This window comes from Pempheris klunzingeri, chromosome 1 (genome assembly GCF_042242105.1).
Source record: "Pempheris klunzingeri isolate RE-2024b chromosome 1, fPemKlu1.hap1, whole genome shotgun sequence".
Lineage (NCBI taxonomy): Eukaryota > Metazoa > Chordata > Actinopteri > Acropomatiformes > Pempheridae > Pempheris > Pempheris klunzingeri.
In genome coordinates this window covers 32,912,476-32,932,545 of record NC_092012.1, presented here as the reverse complement: position 1 = coordinate 32,932,545, position 20,070 = coordinate 32,912,476, and the positions used below count along the sequence as shown (strand labels likewise).

The following is a 20,070-nucleotide window of genomic DNA, read 5'->3' as shown; positions in this document are numbered from 1 at the left end:
GTCATAATTTCTGAGCATCATCAACAATAGCAACTTCATTATCAACTTCATCCTCCTCCTCATCATCATCATCATCAACACTACATGTCATGGATAAGTCATCTTCATAAAATCTGAGCAACATTTGTAAAATATTAAAGAGTTAAAAGCCAAGCATCAGCATGAGGCTGGATATATACTGGTTTGAACAGTACAGTACACTGACAAAAATAAAGACTTAAATCATTAGAAGACGCACTATATATCATATATCTGTGCATGGCAGGTGAATAAATGTAAAAACTCAGTCTAGGACGTGTCTTTGTCTCTTCTCTCCCTGTTTCTGACTGGTTACCTGGTCTTAACAGAGAGAAGTCTTGGTCTGCATGCGAGAATCCTCTTCTTCTTCTTCTTCTGTGTGTCATATGAAAAGGAGAGATTAAATGAGGATAAGACTGGAGGAGAGACTAGATGTCTCCACCCTCCCTTCGCTCTACATCCTTCGGCATCCCGTAGAACAGAACCAATAGTTTCTTGTTTTTTCTAATGTTTTTGGTCTTTGATTCTTGTCTGCCAGTTTCCCAAACCTTCAGATGAGACTTTGAGCGGAGAGGATCCCGAAGTGTTACTTGCAATACTTGTCATACTGCTTTGAATGCAAAGGCAGAAGAGGGAAGAGGAGCGATCAGTTCATGATAATGGTGACCCTCCTGTCCTCTCTTCTTCCTTCTCCTCTTTCGATGAGTGAAATGCGAGCTCTTTCTCCTTTTCTTCCTCCCGTCTCCATCTAGAAGTCCATGGACATGGAGCGCTGCTGTGGGTCAACTATGGTGGTGCTGTTACGAGCGCTGTTGCCACGGATACTGAGGGTCCCGCAGGCTCCAGCCATACCACCGCCGATGCCTCCAGCGATGCCACTGGGCCCCGCCATGCCCACTCCTCCCGCCATACTCATTCCCCCTCCCATGGCCACTCCTCCCGTTATCCCCACTGCTCCTCCAATGCTTCCTCCTGCAATCCCTGATGTTCCTCCTCCCATCGCTCCTCCACCTGTGGCTCCCCCTACTCCGCCTCCACCGCGCCCATAGATCTCACAGGGGACCTCCTCTGTGACGCGGTCCTCAATGACCTGCTGGTCGCAGTCGTGAGTCTGTGAGTGCTGCTTGTAGCCGTAGCAGCTCTTCTTGTAGCTGGCTGTGGAGTTGAAAGTCTTCATGGGTGGCGGCTTGGAGAAGTCGTTGTGGTAGGACAGCTCCATGGAGCTCAGGGTGGTGCGGCTGTGCTTCATACTGCCGCCGCCAGTAGCCACCGAGGCTTGTGAGCCGCAGTGGTGCTCGTGGACACAGCGGGACATGGTGGATGAGCGGCGCAGCTTGTGGAAGCTGTCCAGCTCCTCAGACAGGTCGGCTAAATCTGACGATATCTCCTTGTCTCGTAGGGAGAAGAGCTCGTAGTGGGGCGGGTCGAAGACCTCCTGGAAGCCCGCTTTGTTGAAAACACCAGGCCGGCGAGCTACAACCTTAAAGAAAAGAAAAACCCTTCAGACAGTTAAATGTCAGTGATGAGCAGGACACTAGTTTTCACACTGATGTGAGGTTACAGCAAACTGTTAAGACTTCCAACTGTCACAATAAACCTGATACTTCTGGAGCGTTTTCTTAATAATTCATTTATTTGTAACTTTCTTAGCTTCTTACCTTGAGTCAACCAAGAACATTAGTATTTATGATTTTGTCTCTACTTCTCTTACTGGTTTTAAGTGGGTGGGGCTCAGCCAGATTTGTGGAGGTGGGTGTGCTTTACACTGAGCTGCAGGGGAGAGAGGAGTGGGGGGGGGTTGACCTGTGAGAGCAGCACCAGATGAGCTGATTGACACAGCTGGTGCTCATTGTCTAATCACACACTCTCTCCTGTGGTCTCAGGGAGGCAAGGACACAGGACAGAGAGCGGCTGGCCTCCTTTGTGTTCAGAGTGTACCTTTTAAGTCTGAATGGACTACGGCTCTGCTTTGTATGCCCTCCGGAGCAACCCGGCAAGGGAGCGGAGGAGCCGGCTGTGAGCTTGATTTTGTGTTGTTAAAGCGTGTGTGGACTTAATAATAAAGCAGACAACTATTTGAAGTGCTGTGTGAGTCTGTGCGGTCCTGAAGAGAACTCAAAGCAGCTCTGGCTTTGTTACACACATGCATCAACATTTGAATCAGGATCTGATGAACGTTGGCAGGTTGTTGCTTATGTTGCCGGACCACTGTCAATCAAATCTGATCAGAAAATATACTTATAACTCCTAAGTTTTGGGCTTCAGGAGCTTTAAGAGCCTAAAACAAGCATGTTCTACATACCTACATGCTATATTTTTATTATTAGAGGATAATCAACAAAACACTTGCTTGCTGGTGTGTTTTCTTTTTTCAAAAACCTTCTAAAACCCTTTTTCTATAAACCTTAGCTGCTCAATGTCAAAAAGCCAGAGGTAATTTCTGGAGCAACCATTTTGTTCATTGTTCCTTAATAGAGCAGCCATAAAGGAATGAGTAAGGAGTCCCCTCAGGGCAGTGTGGGAAATCACAAAGTAAGTAGATGAGGCAGGTTAAAAGACAGAGGATAAAGCAAAAAGAAAATCACCTTGAAACGTAACTTTCCTTTTGATACACTGCTTTCTATTTAGACGGTGTAATGGTGTGAAATACCAGGCTAGATTTTGTATGTCTTCCTCATCTCAAGAGCTACGTGCACCCCCACCTGGTCTGGAATCCACCATCACTTTCAATTATGTGTCTCTTTTTCTCAATCTGCTTTCCTGCTGAACGAAAGGTCAACCACAAAGGACGATCTACCTTTTTCCTTGGCTGCTTCATCTGGACGAGGATGGAGATGATAAGAAGGACCAGAACTATGCCTGATGAGACACCGATGACGGTGCCATGGGTCTTTGTGATCTGATGGAAAAAACCCTTTGATCGCTTCTCTGGAGGGGGAGAGGAGAGGGGGGAAAAGAGAAAATACACTATGAAAAACTATAATCAACCTTAATAACCTCAGTTGGAAATCGTAGGCAGAAAGAAGACGATCACCTTTACAGTGGTTTTCATCCCATGGGTAGACACAGTTCTGAACCCCATTGCACACCAGGGAGTTGTTAATACACATGTTGCTGTGGCAGAAGAATGTATTGGCTGAACAGGGGGCTGCAGGGAAAAGACAAAACAAAGAGATAATGGAATTTGGAGGAAAAAAAAAATAGCAGAAAAGCATCTGTCTAACAGTCCTGAGTAAAAGATGACTATACTGCAAAAACAACTGGAAGCTATTTTGATGGTAATAACGATAAAACAATAACAATATCAATAAAAGATGGACAATTTAGCTGCAGAAATCTGTAGAGGCATGTAGTAAAAGATATAATGTCCTATGATTGTTTTGAAACACCAGAGGTCTAATGGAAACAGTCACACAAGGCCATATATCATCATTTCCTGCAGACATCAGGGGGTGATGGGGGGGGTGGGAGGAGATGGCAGCTTCACCGAGCTGCAGCCTTCATGTCAAGAGTTTGAGGAGCAGCAGAAAAGGGGGGAGAAGAGCTGGAGGGGTGGATAGCTGGAAAACTACGAGGCAGAGAGGGTGAGTATGGAAAAGATGAAAGTAACGGCGGGGGTGGGGAGGTGCTAGAAAAGGCTTTGGCCCACCATAGGGTGCAAACGGTCAGGCAGGCAGGTGCTGTGAGGCAACCTGCATTAAAGTGATTGTTAGTGTATGAAGGCTGCCATGGCAGAGACAGAGATGACTAGTAATTGATGCTGGCTGCTGGGCCCAGGAGATCGATTCACTGCCAGTTAGAAAGAAGAGCTGCAAGGCTGAGGGACGATGCAGATGCCTCGGTTTTGGTAGAGATGATTTGGGGCTGTGGAAAAAGCCAGCCCTGGTTGTTATGTGTGCAGTGGGGATAGAGATTGGTGAAGTGGAGGTTGGATGGTCAGTTTTTCCATCAGAGTCGCAGACAAGCACAAAATTTACCATCAATCATTAAAACTATGCCGCGGTTGAGAAATATTTTTCTGCTGTACTGTATATGTGGTGGACAAACAAGAATCAAACACAATTCTCCCATACAACAGATGAAAAAGTATCTGCACTGTAAAATCACTTGATTATTTGATTATTAGTTTGAAAAAAAGATTCAGAATGATTTGCTTTCACCTGAATACAAAGCAGATTGGTCCTGGAGATGAAACTGAATAACTACACAGGTTTGACGTCCATCTAACTCAAAAAAAATGCCCCAGACATTATAACCATGTTTAAAAGATGCACTCTGCATTGTCACCTTTCGATTTTCAGTTCAGTAACTATGGTAACTGTAATTTGTGATTAAACAAAAATATGATTTTGCCTAATTTAAGATATAAGATTAAAGACTAGTCCCTTTGGTTACTTCTCTTCTATTCAAGTCAAGTCTAATTCTTTTAAATAGCTCAAAATCATACATCACAAATGTGCCTCAGAAGGGATTTACAAGGATACCTTCAATCCTCAGACTCTTATTTTGAATAAAAAGCATTTATCAGGGAAGAAATGGAACAAATCTCAGGGACAATCCTGCTCTCCGCCACGAGTCTTTACGCACACAGCAAACTCCAAACTGTCCTTTTTCAGCCCCAAACAACATTCCCCACCTGTTTTAAACATGCTCAGGCTTCAGCAGCCTCAGACACACTGTGAGTCTTTATCACACCTGAAACAGACGGTGGTCCGTTCCACCGGCTTCACCCCTGCTCCGAGGTCCACTGTGATGACGGCTCTGAGCCTCCGCCTGACGCTCCCTGCAGGCTTCCTCTGCCTCAGGGCTTAAACACTTTTAACAAAGGGACATGTATATGTGTATTGGAGTGTATGAAATATACTGTGTGTGTGTGTGTGTGCGCATGTGTGCGTGTGTGTGTCCACCCCATCTATCTCCCAGTGAGCCTCTAGATGGGGTCACTCCCCCGACACTGTGATCATTTCCAAACCTATTATGTGCCTGTCGCCTTCAAAATGTAGCCTCTCACAGGGTGTCAACCATGTTTCACCCTCACTCCACACACACACACACACCACACACACAAACACACACACCACACACAACTTGTCTGAATGTATGCACTGTGTGGTGTTCGCGGATGTGAGTGTATATGTGTATTTAGTGAAGATTTAAAATGTCTGGTTTGCATGTCCGAGGGGGTTCGGTCAGAGGATTAGAGCACATTAAGGATTGTGGTGTGCGGAAGGCTACACTCATCTTGTTCTGTGAGTGACAAAGATTAATGGCTCCCTCTGACCTCCAAGTAAACTTCAGTCGCTGACTCTGACCAAATAAAGTTTGGGACTTATTCAACAGACTTCAGACTTCTGTGAGATGAACTGTGTGATCTGAATTAATGAGGATCCAAATGGTCTTAAGGACTCTCTGTGTGGGGAAAAAAAAACACTCTTGCTGAATTTAAAAGGCCATTAAGTTCTGACTGCAATGGTTATGGGTTTGCTGATGAAAACAACATTAGCATTCACCCATGGTTTGGGAAGTATGCAGGGGAATGTGGCAATTAATATCTCAGTCTATTCAGGCATTTAATGAAAATATTACGGTGTGCTAACAGAAAAACTGTTTCCAGCATGGCAATTCCTGCTACGTTATGTGCAACCTTTAACAGCATCTGTTTGGAAGTTTCTTGTCCTTCAAAAATTAGGAGGATTAATGTGTAATTACTTCCAGTAGATCCATTAACCCTACTCAGCTTTTCTTTTTCCGCCCAGGACAGATAAATTCTTATTTTCCTGTTGTAAGTGACCTATAATAAGCACACAGTGTCATGCTGTGACATGCATATCAAGAAATGATGTGATGCTTTCACTTACTTACAAATGCTGGAGTAAATAATTGGTTTTCTCATATCTATATGCTAAACATAGCAAAACGTAATTAGCTTTCCTTGCTGAAATGACACTTCAGTGTCTGTTAGTGACTGCTGATGCAGACTGAAGGCAGTATCTCATAAATCAACTGTGTTTGTGTCTGTTTCTGTGTGTGTGAGTGGATAATGTTACAGTAAACTAATGGAATACGGTGGCTTTCTTCTTAGTCCATAACAGAGAGTTACACATTAATAACAGACAACGGAAACTTCTAAACACATTCAGACCAAACTGAAACAAGGATAATGAATCAGATCTACTTCTGTCACTGGATGAATCTAGATCAATATCAAAGCAGAACCGTAATATGTTTCCACCGTCGGTACTCTCCATAACGTCATATCTGACAATCAGATAAATATATAGCTCAAAATCAATCTGTTTAACGCCAAACACTGAAGAAGCCGTAGTATTAAGTGAGGACAGAGCTACAGAAAGCCAGAGGCGCTGGGGAGCAATGAAGTCCACAGCGTCAAACCTGTAAAAGAGTGTCTTGAATGAAATGGGATGAAAAGTAAAGACTGTCACTCACGGTCGACAAATGAGGTGAAGAGCATGCGGAACCGGCTCATTCGGCTCTTCTCATCAGCCCACATTCGCACGACTCCCACACCGTTATCCAGCATCACATCGTTGGCCACCGTGCTACAGAACTTGGCCTTGAGGTTCTCGATGGCGCTGCTGCCATCGTACACGGCCACAAAGTTCTTCTTGCACTCGTTGGAGTGTTCCATCTGGTACTCCATGAAGCGCAGGTAGATCTGCAGACACACAACAGTATGCATTAAATCAGTAAAACAGATGGACCTAAAAACACTCAGGCAGATAATAAATGAAAGAGGAAAGATTAGAGTGGAACCCTGTGATCGACTGGCGACCTGCCCACCTCTGGGATGGGAACAGGATGAAGACTTTAGAGGATAGAGGATGAGGAGAATAGAATCAAATCATGATATAAATCTAATTTAAGTTGTGATGCAAGCATGCATGATTCATATAGTAATAACTGCCTACTTAGAAAAGCCAGTCTTTGATATATCTGTCATGGTGCTGCCTGGCCCGTCAGCCCCACCATCCTGTTTTTTTTTTAAAAGTGTATCTCAATTCAGAGAATGCTGCAGGGACTGAAGGCTTGTGAGCTGAACCTGCACCTCCTCCCCACATGAGAGAGTCTGGCCTCAGACTGCAAAACTAGCGGTGTGCTCGGCTTGTCAACCCACAAAGTTGGAAATTTCCAAGATTTCCAGCATGAAGCTGTGTTCAGACAGCTAACAAAGCAAGAAATGCCACTGGGGAATTCAGGCAAGTTTCACGAAGTTTACAAATCTGCAAACTTTGGCAACAGGCAAACTTTTCTTAGCTTTCCAACCAAACACAACCACCTGGTAAATACAACTTCCTAATGTGATTTTCTCCTATATTACAATTTGATGAGGATTCACTTAATGGGACTATTGAACAACTGACTAAAATACAGCACGTCCGCTACCTTTCTGCCTTTGAATAGGCCGTTTCACAGAGGACGTTCTGACATAGTCGTAGTCAGAGAAGCACAGGTGTAACTAATGATGCCTCCGCTCTATTCAAGTGTCTCTGGGAGCCACGGCGGTGTGACAGGGAGCCAGCATGCACAGTACCAGGACTCTGAAAGTGAAGCAGCTGAATGAATGGAATTCAGCCATAATCATTTTCATTATTTACATCTGTGCTTTTCCTCCTGTGACATGTCATGACTAAAGGCCTCTTACAGAGCTTGCGGTTTGCACCTGTCCACTAGAGGCACTCAGTGAGTTTCTTGCCCCTGTAAATCCCTTGAACAACACCAAGATCAGCCACCTGCCTGCACAGCAGCTTCTCGCTTGGTTTGAGTGCATAAATACGTGGCAGCGTTAGTGTTTTAACCTGCAAAGTAATAACAATATAAATGTCTGAATAAATTGTGTGAAAAGGTCAAATCAGCAGCAGTGACACAAAGAGATTTTGGCAACACGGGGACAATAGATTGGATGAAACATTTAGCACACAGGCATCTGTAACCATGCAGCAGTAGCTCTAGTAGCTGCTCTTATACTGCTGCTGCGTGTGCTGCTCTGTTCCTTCTGCTTCATTGAGCTAATATCTGGTTAGGCAATTTAGTGCAGCTGCTAAATCCAGACCCTCTTTGCTGCTGCCTCACACTGCACATGCAAGACCAGTGACATGACTGTGCGCTCTAATCGGCGTGTGAGAGGCAGAAGGAGCATGTGTGAGTCATGCTCGAGTGTTTACACATGTACACATAAAACGTTACTGTGCATACATACGAGTGTATAATGTGTGTGCACAGTTGCTTGGACTGAGCTATTTGACGGTATATTATGTAACATGTGACTATGTGTGCATCTGCTGTTTTATACTTAATTAGATGTGCATGAATTTGTGCGTGCATGTGTCAGTATATTGTGGCCAGTGAGTAGCATAGCAGTGTGCCGATGACTCATTTACTCACGAGGGAGAAGCAGAGCGGCATTGAATCGAGGCTAGTCAGGCCGTGGTTGTAATTTCAATGGGATTTTGGATTTACACTCATAAATATCAGAATTTATGAGAAGCCATCACGAGGCTTTCACTCTGGGCTTGAAAATGTGAATCTCCGGGCTGTATTTATCAAATAAAATGTGTCTGCATTGCTCCCTCACTGTGTATTTGCACTGCTCATATCTATTAATTTACAATTACAGACCCCGACACATGACTACTGGAGGACCTGTTCTCAGTAACAGCAGACAATGCTACTATACGCATTCATTCAGAATATTTAAAACCACTGACAGATTTATATAGATATACATCTGCTTGGTTGCTGGTTGACCTAAAAGGTCAAGACTTTATTTCCCGATTGCAGACAGATGATACGAGGAGACGCTTCGACCTGACAGATGCATGAATCGAAGGCAACTTTTTTCTTGGAGTGGAGAAAAACGTTATGCGTGTTGATACTGGGATTCATGCACTGACATCACATTTGCCATTAGAGTAAGACAACAAATGGGAAAATGTAAACTAATACTGATGTTGAGATAGAGTTCACTGTCACAGTGAGCAACTTTAAACAGAAAGCGGGAACACACTGAACAGAGTGACAGAACACAGCGCGGTTTTAGATTTAACTCAACAACTTTGTAGAAATTCAGAGCTGTTCCTTCTCTTGTGAGCATCATTATTTTTCATTTCTTTTTTTTTGGATGACAGCTCGTATCTATTCTGGGATAGACTGCATGCGAGATGAGATTTTGTATCACTTGTCACGTTGAAAAAAAATAAAAGCAACTCTGATCAAACTGATTACAATAATTAGAACCAACAGTGGAGCTTTGACCGAATAGGAAAAAAAATGTCAATGTCTCACACAAATATCCCTAAGAGAGACGAATAAAGTCCTTGAATACTTTAAAATGATCTTGCTTGTATATTTTATATCATAACCACTTCAAGTAAGTTAAGACTTGCATTTATCAAATATTTTAAAATGGCTTTGAACACGGGGCATCCAAACAGAAGCATAGCACCAACCGTGTGTTGAAGGATGGTACAGATGGACTAATATGGTCCCTTTTACTGACCTTGGACTGAGGAGGAGCCCTGATTGTCCAGATACAGTCCAGAGCATCACCGGGCTTCACTTTCTCTTCCTCCTCCACCTGACTGGAGCGAATAATCCCATCCCATCCGCCGATTTCAAACTGACAGTCTGTAGAGGGACGGAGGAAAAGAAAAGAAAAAAAGAGGAGGGTAAAAGACAGGTGAGGTGAGAAAAGGGTTACATGGAGGTACATGAGAGAAGCGAGAAAGACAACAAGAGCGGAAAAACAGAGAAGATGATAAAGAGGGGTAGGATGAAAAGAGGAGTATGACAGACAGAGAGACAGATGAAGGATTTTATTTAAAGAAGTGAAGGATTTAAGGTGGAATTGAAGTGAGCACAGGATTAGGATAAAGGACAATAAGAAGACAGAGGAACAAAGGCAGAAAGACAGGAAGGGAAGGGAAGGATGAAAGAGGTGCGCGTTCCTTTTTGTGTTTAAATTTGTGCATGTTTGTGTATGTACATCCTTTCACCTTATGTGCAATTGTGCGCTTGTCAAGGTACATTTGCACGTTCAGCATTCACGTCAGAGGCAGAGATAGCCTCCGGTAAGCTTCTGAGCACAGAAGAGCTCTTCAAAAAGGATCGAACACAAACCGGCTAAAATACTGAAGAGCTTACCTGGGATGGGGTTTAGCAGTCCGCCCACGTGCAGATGGAAATCAGGGTCTGAAATGATAAGATTTGGGAGGCACATTACTCTCAATCCGCGCAGCAGAAATGGGTAAGAAGAGAACACAAGATAAGATCCCATTAAGGCAGGCCAGATAAAGCAGAAAGGGATCTGTTTGAAGGTAATATCTGCTGCCTGATGGGAGACACTGATTTCTAGGCATATTGGGTTTATAGTCAGGAGGCTCTGATGTTCAACGTGTGTCTGTTGAAGAGCAAGAAAAGTGAAGCTATGTCCAGCCAGCTCACATCCAACCATCCGCTCTGGTCATCAACACCAACAAGATGCAGAGTGTTTCAGGGAACACTGACATCAGATTCTCCGGTCAGAAACTAACCAGGTCTCTACACATCGTACCCAAAGCCTTTGACGTGTAGAGGAATTCTCTTAGGGAGCCTGAGGTCGTGCTGCGTTTGGGGCGTCCCTACCTGCAATGAAGGTGTACTTGATGCGGAAGCCAAGGCCTTCCAGCTCCTCGTCGCTGGTGAACTTGATCCACATGAAACGTCCTGTCGATGTAACCACGCCCGGGTTCTTTCCCCCACAGAAGCGATCAATGAGGGGCGAGAAGCCAAACGGCCCGTCACGGATCTCGATGTGATCGAATCGGCAGTCGAACGATGGCTCGATGTGGTAATTCTTATCAAAAGCCAGCTGAATCCTTTGTCTAGGGAGAGCTTTGGTGAACGAGGGAGTGGGAAGAGAAAGGAAACAAAAGGGGCAAATCCATGAAAGGAATAAAATTAAATCTTGCTTTTGCAGACAAAGGAAAAATCTGGAGGGTATTCTAAAGCATGAATTAAACATAGAGTCAAATATGAGTTAATCAGGATTTTGACGTTGAGCAGTTTTGCTGTTACTTGTGTGGAGAACAAACTTTCCATGAGTTGGCTCAGGCTCAGGCGGAGGGTACTATAGGTAACCGAAGCCCTTTTCTGATATGGAATATGTAGCTGCTGCTCTTATTTATCCGTTAAAGCGACGGGTTCTTCTCATGCAGACATCACTGTCTTTCACTGTATTCAAATGTTCCCCACAGCTTTAATCAGAAAGAAGAAGATTCTTTGGCACCTGGTGTACAAGAGGAAGCGATGTACTGCTGAGGAGCAGTAATGACTTCAAAAGTATTAAGATAAATAAAAAGAGCTTTCTGTCCTCTCACAGGCTGCAGCACTGAGGAATTTTACATTTCCTGCTGTTGAAGCTGTAACTGTGTGTTCAGGACAGGTTGTTTGTTCCTTCACTCCCGTACTTGTGGCACCTCTTGAATCTGATGCTCCAGTCCAACTCAGCGTCTATAATTAGAGGGGTACACTGGATAAACTCGATGAAATACCTCCTCTGCCTTAACTTCCAAGCAAAACTCTGCGTTGATGCTCTCCCAAACCAGCACAAGATTAACATAGATGTTAAACCCAATTAGTGTATGCTTTGGTTTGTGCTTTTCTCATCGTGGTAAACAGCATTATAAGCTAATTTCTGCATCTCTGAGCTCTGCATGCACAAAGCACAAGAGAACAGAATGAGCTAAACGCTCACTATAATCTAAATCTAGCACCATAAACGCAAAGATGCATCTTCATACATGTAAGCGTGCATCGCACAGCTGCACACACACACACACACACACACACACACACACACACACACATGCACACACTGATGGAGATGCAGCCTGACGTGTCGGCGCTGCTGCCTCATTGCAATCACAGCATGAAGTGTAGTTGACAAGTTCATCTTTCATGCAAATCCAGACTATGGCTAAATATTTTATGGAAAGAGCTCTTTAATAACGTTGCCTCCTCCTCCCAACACACACACACACACACACACACACACACACTCACACAGAGGAAGAATTAACAAGGGCAATTCGTGCCTGTTTGGCAGATGAATCACACTAAATAAAGATGCTGATGGTGGGAGGTGGGGCTCTGAGTCATGCCCCACTGGAGAAAAAAGGGTGAGGGTCAAGGGTGCTACGTGTTTACAGTGTGGAATAAAATAACGCTGGGGATTCTCCGTTCTCTCTGCAAATCTGTGTATCTGTTCTTGTCTTTGGATTGTCACTGTTCTTCCTCTCTGCTTGAACGAGTAGCTTGTATGCCTGCACTTCCTGCTATCTGCGCGTTCATCCCCCAGTGAGTTTGGTCTCATTCTCTCTGTAACTTTCGATGTCACACACACACACACACACACAAATGACACAGCTTGACAGAGAAAGAGCAGAAAGTATAATCACTCTATCTGTTGAGCTGATGAACTGGGGGACACAAGATAATCAATGTGTCACACTAACCACAAATTATGATTACAAAGCTATCTGATTAGCGCTTATTCCAAACGTGACCACAGAAGGCTCAGCGCTGGATCTTATTTGGCCATTCAAGACCAAATAATAGCAAATGATAGGTTCCATCTGTCGCTTCTCAGAGCCACTGCGAAGTACTGCTGCACACACCGGCAGGCTGCCTGTGATGGAGTCACGGCTTGTTCATCAGCAACAGTTCTGGGCTGGATTTGTCCACAGGGGGAGCCCTTGAGCCACGTGTAAAATCCAGTCCCCCACCACAGCAAGGAAAGTATTAAGCACCCATCTCATCTGCATGACAGGCTGTACTTTAAGTTCCTGAACAAACAGTTCATCACTGTAGTCGGGACACATGTCAGCCAGTATTCCAGCCCTCATCTCCCACCTCAAGGCCCCCCCAAATTACTCATGGATGTGATATTTCTGGGAACACTCAAGCGTGGACAAGGGCGCTTGCAATTCGGTGATATGCCAGCAAAGCTCAGTAACGTAGCAGATGTTCATCTCTTTTATGTTTCATTCAATAGCAAAATCTTCTGGCACACCCTGCCAATAGAGATGAACACAGCACTACTCTGATTAGGCCAGAAGTCAGGGGCTACCCACAACGCGCCACTCTCCATCATTTTCAAAGGGTTACTGTATATCTGTGGGGTGGAACAAACTCAGGATGGCTCATTCGGAAAATGTCAGGCTGATTGCCCGCCAGCAAAGGAGCAGAAAAACAGATAGGGGTGAGGTTATATAAAACAATGTCAGTCAGACTAATGACATTCACTGAAGGAGGCAATATGCTGAAAGGCGGGAAACTGTGTCAGCTGTTCTGATGACAAAAGCCACCGAGCGGAAGATGAAGCCCTCAGATGCAAAAGAGTCCTGTTTTACCTTCCAGGATGTAGACACACTCCTTGTTGGGCGGGTACGTGTTGGGGTAGTTTGGCGATGTGAACACCCCGCCATTGATGTTGCGGACCCATGTGCCACAGTCATTCTGGTTAGGGCTCTGGCCGCCAAGCTCGCTTGGGGAATCTTGAAGCAGAAAGGCAGAGAACAGACGAACAGATGGGTTATTGAGCCGGGGGATCAATGAGGGAATGATTGGAAGGCAGGGAGAGTGGAAGGAGGGTTGGCGCGAGAAAGGGACGAGGCAGGCAGGGAATAAAACGGGAGGAAAGGCAGGACAGAAATAAGAAAAGAGCCCTTTTTTTTCCTATGATACCAGCTGAGGTAATTCCTCCTTACGCCAGACTGCTTCAACATTAGTGAAACAACATTAACGGAATAGCTCTAGCTTACCTTTAACTCTCTGTGCCAGAGCGAAACCCTCTTCTATTAGAAAGAAGAGTATCCACGCTGCAAAACAGAGATATGGCACATTAGTCACAGGTGACATAATACGCTGCTTATATTGTGTCCTGCAAAGAAAAAATGGTAATCACTAAACAGTCACGGAATAAGTATGTGTGATCAGCTGCAGTATTGATTTCAGTCGACCTTGATGAATAGTGTAAAACATAGATCAATGCAATATTCGAGGGAACGGCGTTTTAAAACTGTATTGCTGAGGCAGAAAGGAGGAGAGCTGAGGGGTGATCACAGGGTAATCATCAGTGCAGGCATGTCTTAATAACACTAGTGCATGCTCAGGACATAATCATGTCATTGTCAATACGGGGCTTTCATGGAAGGGCAATGCTGGGACAATATAGCAGAGGCATTTAGTGATGAATCACCATGTAAATGACAGAGTACAGGACTGAGAGAGACGCTGAGAGTTAAAGATGTATAACTGCAGCTGCTGAAGTAATTAAAGCTCGTGTGTTGTCAGTATTGCTGGGACGTCTCTTTCTTCTTTTGCATTTCCTCTTTTTTTAGCATTTGATGACACGTATTGTCGTATGTTATTTGTGGATAATTGACTTTTTGTCATTTGTAATGGGGGACAGATGGGCTGTCACATAGCTACTACTACTGCATGTAATAAGTGGTTCAGTGTTATTCGTGTAACCAGTGATATTCAGCATTAACAAAGTAAATGCCAGCACTCAGACTGCTTCTTCTTTTCAATGACATGTCATGAACTGCTATAGTTTATTCTGACTGTCTAGTCAAACATTCCTCACACTGAACTAGCAATGCACGAATCACTATTTTCACCATTGATTAATTTGCTTTTGTTTGTTTTCTTAATTAATTGCCAGGAAATAGTAGAAAAAAAACACCTTTTGCTTTTTGAGACACAAAAATATCAAGTTTACTATCATAAAAGACAAGGAAAAGCAGAAAATCCTCACAATTGAGAAGCTGGGAGCTGGAAAAACTGACCAATCGATTATCAAAATAGCAGTTAATTATTTATTCATTCATTTAATAAAGCAACTCAGCTTTACATTGAACTGACCTAAAACTAGATTAAAGAATTCCACAGATTCTTGCAGAAGAGCGAAAAAAGCAGCAGCAGAAGCACATTAGTAGCAGCAATAGACACGTGCCGAAGTTGTTTTATGGCTCAGAGTAGTTTCTGTAAGATAATACATGTACAATAGTCGCTTATTCCTGCAGAGTAGCAGGTTAGAGACGGCTTATACAGCTGCCATGTGTGATGGCACCAGAATGAGTACATGCAGAAGTAGTACTATCAGTGGTAGTATTAGTAGTAGATATGGCAGGGAGTCATAGCACTAGAAGGAGTAGAGCGGTAGCTGCACAGTGGGAATTGGCTGGTAGTAATAACACTAGTAGCACGAGCAGCAAGCAGTGGTTCATTAAAGACAATTTCAAACCATCAACTCTCATCCGAACCACGAGACTCTAACCTACTAATCTGCATCCTCTAGGCACCAGAAACATAAAGCATTAGCAGGAAAAACAGGATTACAGGCTTCAAGGCTTAAAGAGCTGATGAGGAGACAGGCGTTTGGGCAGAGCAGAGCGCGGCTACAGACAATAGGTGAAATGTGTTTTATTACAATGATATCTGCACTGAGGGCGAGCATGTTACAGCTTCTGACACTGTCTTGCCCTGATAAGCCGCAGTAGACCTGATCCCCACTGAGTTCATAATAGGCTGGCCTGCTCACATCGAATTAGAGAGCGAGCGTGAGCCTGGCACGTTGCATAATGGCACCCAGGAAGGAAGGGTGGAAGACAGAGAGAGAGAGACAGAGAGAAGGGGAGAGAGAGAGAGAGAGAGAGAGAGAGAGAGAGAGAGAGGCAGGGGTCTAATGAGGAAGAATACATGGTTAACATAAGCAGTGAACACAACTGCACCAATGAGCACGCATGTTGGAATGGACTCATTTTGAAACACACACACACACACACACACACACACACACACACACACACAAGGCCCCCAGGCTCCGGGATCCTCATTACTTCTATCTCCGTTATCTTAAAATGAAGTATCGTCAGTGGGAGTCTGGACCACCACGGGCACATTTTACAGAACAGACCACCCAAACTTAAGAACCAAATGACAGAGAGAGGCTGTAGGCTCTCACTTCAGCTTTTTTTTCTGACATGATGAGCCAGCCGTTGAATCTCACAGATAACAGGGACACCGCAGACCGCCGCTCCCCTCGAGAAGGCTGGACTCTCGTCACCATTTCAGGTACTTTTGGTTGTAAATGTGAACAAAAGAGACTCTGAGAGGAACATTGTTTTAGGGCAACGCTTGTCTGACTTGTAAGAGAGACAAAAGGGTACCTTGAGCTGCGGTGGCAGACAAGGTGTATCAAGCGTATGAATATTTCAATGAACTTATAAGGCAAAAGGTGCATAATTTACGCAGCCATTTGTAACATCTTTTGTAACATTATAAATAAATCAGCAGCCAAACAGAGTTGCAGCCACCGTCAAGAGAACAACTAGTGAATGTGCATTAAAATGCAGCTCACAAACAAATTGCATCACTCTTACTATCTGTTGTCCTCCCACATGATCATCACATTTTGCCAAGTCTGTACTTTGGGCCATTCATGCGAGGCAAAGTTCCTTCAAGGTATATTTTCATCATGTCTCACTAAAACAAGTTTTATCTGACCTCTGCCCATTTTAAATAAGGGAGGGGGGGGGGGGGGGGGGGGGGGGGGGGTGTTACCACGGGTTCAACCAGCCATTCTAGGTCATGTCATTTCATTTCTACATCACTTCTCACTTCGGCTCACAAGCCAAGTTGAGATTAGCCTGTTTTATTCCTTCATCATCACCAGAACCACAAAGCCCCCCCACAGCCTTCTGGGACTAAAGGAGCACTGCAAAATAAACAAGGGCTGAAAATGAGACTTCTGTCTGTGGCGTTCATTTGCTCAATGAGACCTAAATTAGAAGAACATACCAGCAACAGATGGGCTACAAGACAACAGGCCGCAGGTGGAGCTCCAGAAACCAAGTCTAGATAAAGACTGAAGTTATTTTATGGTCTCTAACAGTTCAAATGAAACACGAGCCTACAGGTGAGCTCCACCTGTGGCCCCTTTACAGCTAATTAGCCTCTAAATGAGGCTGAGCGGAATACCTGAGAACATCAACACTGCCTTTTCACCCACATGGTCACAGCAGTCACACCAAAGCATCGCATTGCTCCCCTGAACGCACCACGGATGCTGCGGCGCGCGCCTCAGGTGTTGATGGCGCGAGACGGCGGAGTCTGAGCAGCAGCAGCAGCAGCACGCGCACAGGCTGTTAGATGGTGTGTGTGTGTGTGTGTGTGTGTGTGTGTGTGTGTGTGTGTGTGGGCAGTCACCAGCTGTCATATGAGCTCTATTTTATTCACAAAAATGATTTTTCATTATTTCCTTTATTTTTTTTTTAATGGCACCAATTCTTTAAGTGGCCACATGATGCTCTCATGTCAGTGAGATGAATGCATCAGAAACACGTAATGCTCCCTGCTGGGGTTATTTCGCCCCCCTTTCTATCTCTAACAGTGGGCCTGTGTGACCTTTGCTGTCTGTTAAAATCATGAATCCCGCTCAGACTGCGCTGCTTTGGACGCAGGCACACCTCGCAGTGCCCAAAGTGGCTGCAGGCAGGTTCCCTCTCCTCATTACGCTCAGATGATGCTGCGCAAAGGAGCAGTACGGGATAATAATCCGTCCCCACATCCCTTTTGTTGGATGAAACTAACAGAATAATAGTTTATTCTCACACTGACTGGGCTCTGGTCGCTTCAGACCCAAACTCAGAGGAGCCTCACTGTCTCCAGATGGATCTTAGAATAAACGGGGAGCAGACCAACAGATGTCGGAACTTGGAGTGGTGGATTATAAATCAGTGGTTAATGGCGAAGTCGAGTCACTGATGTGGACAATAAAACAGGGAGATCTGCCACATGCAGTCCCAAGAGGGCAAGTTGATAGTGAAGATATGAGACAGAGACAGATGAGTCATTTGTATTCAGAAATAAAAGCTGTCACAATTCAAGAGAAACACATCAAATATAATGAGGACGTTTTAATTAAGTAATTTAGAATTTCCTGCCGCAACAATTGCTTTGGGTGTGTTAAAATGCACCCAACCTGTGAATAAAAGCATCCACTGTGCTAGAGAGAGAAAGTGTGAAAAGGAAAACGCATTGAGTCCAGGCTCTAAAGGAGCAGTCGGCTCTCTGTGGCCAAGGCGCCGGACCTTGACGCGCGTCGCGGATGCGCGGGCAGCTCGTGTGCAACTCACCTCTGTGCATCTCCTCTCCCGGTGTGGTTCCAACCCTTACAGCACCTTTCTAAAAACGCCCTCCTATTCTGTCCATTTTAGGAATCCGCGGGGCTCTTCACGAAATCCAACTTTTCTCTGACAGCAGTGAATCCATTACGCAGAGCCGCACGCTCCAAAAAAAAAAAAAAAGAAGAAAAAAAAAGAGGGGGGGGAGGAAGGCAGCGCAAAGCTCTCGTTCAGACGGCGACCCCGCTGCGTTTGGGTGGAAGACGGACGCTGCTGCGAGCCTCTCAGCCAGGCATCATCACTGCAAACACGGCTTCCAGCGGAGATGACACGGAGATGACATGTGTCGGAGGGGCTGATCCAGGAGGGGCTGACGCGCTCTAGGAGAGGTACGTATCCAAAAGACGCATATGTGGATGGGTGGTGGATGGAGAGCGACAGAGAAAGAGAGAGAAAGAGAGAGAGAGAGAGAGAGAGAGAGAGAGAGAGAGAGAGAGGTGGAGGGAAAGTACGGAGGAGGAAGAGGAGGAGAGAGTCCGGCTCTGTCTGCTCTCCGTCCGTGTCTGAACTAAGAAATGCTCCTGAACGAGGCTCATTTAAGCAGTGGGCGCTGCTTACATCAATGAGCGGCTTGTCATGAGCATCGTCAAGGCAGACACAGTGAAGAAGTCGCTTTTCCGGTCTTGGATTTCAAAATAAAACCTCCCTCCGATCTTGGTGCGACTAAAAAAAAAAATACATCGAATAAAGAAATGATTTGCTGGGGAAACACTGACAAGCTGCAGATAAAGAGATGAGCATGAGGGAGCTGCTTTTATTCACCAGAGGAAAATACAGACCAGCTCACGCATTTTGCTCCTCAAGTGGTCACTTCACACTCACACACAGACTTTTATTGACACAAGGCCTCAGGTTGGCTCTGACGTCCAACAGCTCCTCTAAATATATAAAAAACCCTTCCAAAGCTACAAAATCTCAACAATTTTAAGTTTCAAATCAGCAGAAAGTTACATTTTGACTGGAGGCCAAAGGCGTGGATGTCTGAAGTAACTTAATGTATGAACTTTAGGATCTCTGAGTGCAGATTAATTATAACCAAGCAAATAAAGACATCTTATGAAACCAGTCTGTATTCTGTGCTTGTGTATTTGTGAAGTTTAATGACAAAACTCGTCGCTGGTGTTTTTATTTTTGAGGCTGAATTACCTCGTATCCGGTTCTGTGATGCTCTCTTTATCCAGCTTAACACAGCTTGACGCGTGCACCACCTCCTCCTGCCTTTAAGCCCCACTCTCACTCCTAGGAAACACACACACACACACACACACACACACACACACACACACACACACACACACACACACACACACACACACACACACACACAGAGCTATAGACTATCAATACTGTACTTACTCCCTCATGCTTTGCATTAGTTGTGATCTGCTTTAAAGGCTACCCAGCTTGAGACAATCTTCCTCTCATTTGGCATGCCGGGAAGGTTTACTCGCTCCATGCATTATTTAGCAGGGTGGCTCCTGAAGTGGGGTGCCGGGCCCACAGGGCTCCTCTAAGGGGCCTCCAGGGGTCCTCTGGAAAATTAAAGGCAGTTTAAATCCACTGCTTCTTCAGTCATGACAAATTTAGATAATGAGAGCAGAGAAAGATGATTATTTTGAGTGTAAATTTCCCTCCGGCTCCCCAGCAATAAAATAAACAAGAGATGTTCTTGGAAAGGAGTTTCAGGGGAGGAATACCTCTAAGTGATAAGTTACGGGTTTGGGAGCTTGTGTGTATCTATCTGTTCACACAGCTTTAAGGAGAGCAAAAACAAACCCAAACAAAAAAAATAGATGCAGACTAA

The 20,070-nt window shown here is 44.7% G+C and overlaps 1 protein-coding gene across 1 annotated transcript; it reads right to left on the bottom strand.

Moving 5' to 3' along the window:
* Positions 1–766: 766 nt before the first annotated feature.
* LOC139202222 (neuropilin and tolloid-like protein 2) lies at positions 767–18,294 on the bottom strand. The gene is made up of 10 exons (XM_070831604.1): positions 18,219–18,294; positions 13,839–13,895; positions 13,428–13,571; positions 10,660–10,908; positions 10,180–10,227; positions 9,536–9,663; positions 6,466–6,694; positions 3,053–3,166; positions 2,816–2,946; positions 767–1,498 (listed from the first exon to the last, which is right to left on the bottom strand). The coding sequence occupies exons 1-10, from the start codon at positions 18,226–18,228 to the stop codon at positions 767–769; spliced, it is 1,842 nt and encodes a 613-aa protein (XP_070687705.1). The 5' UTR covers positions 18,229–18,294.
* Positions 18,295–20,070: the final 1,776 nt, after the last annotated feature.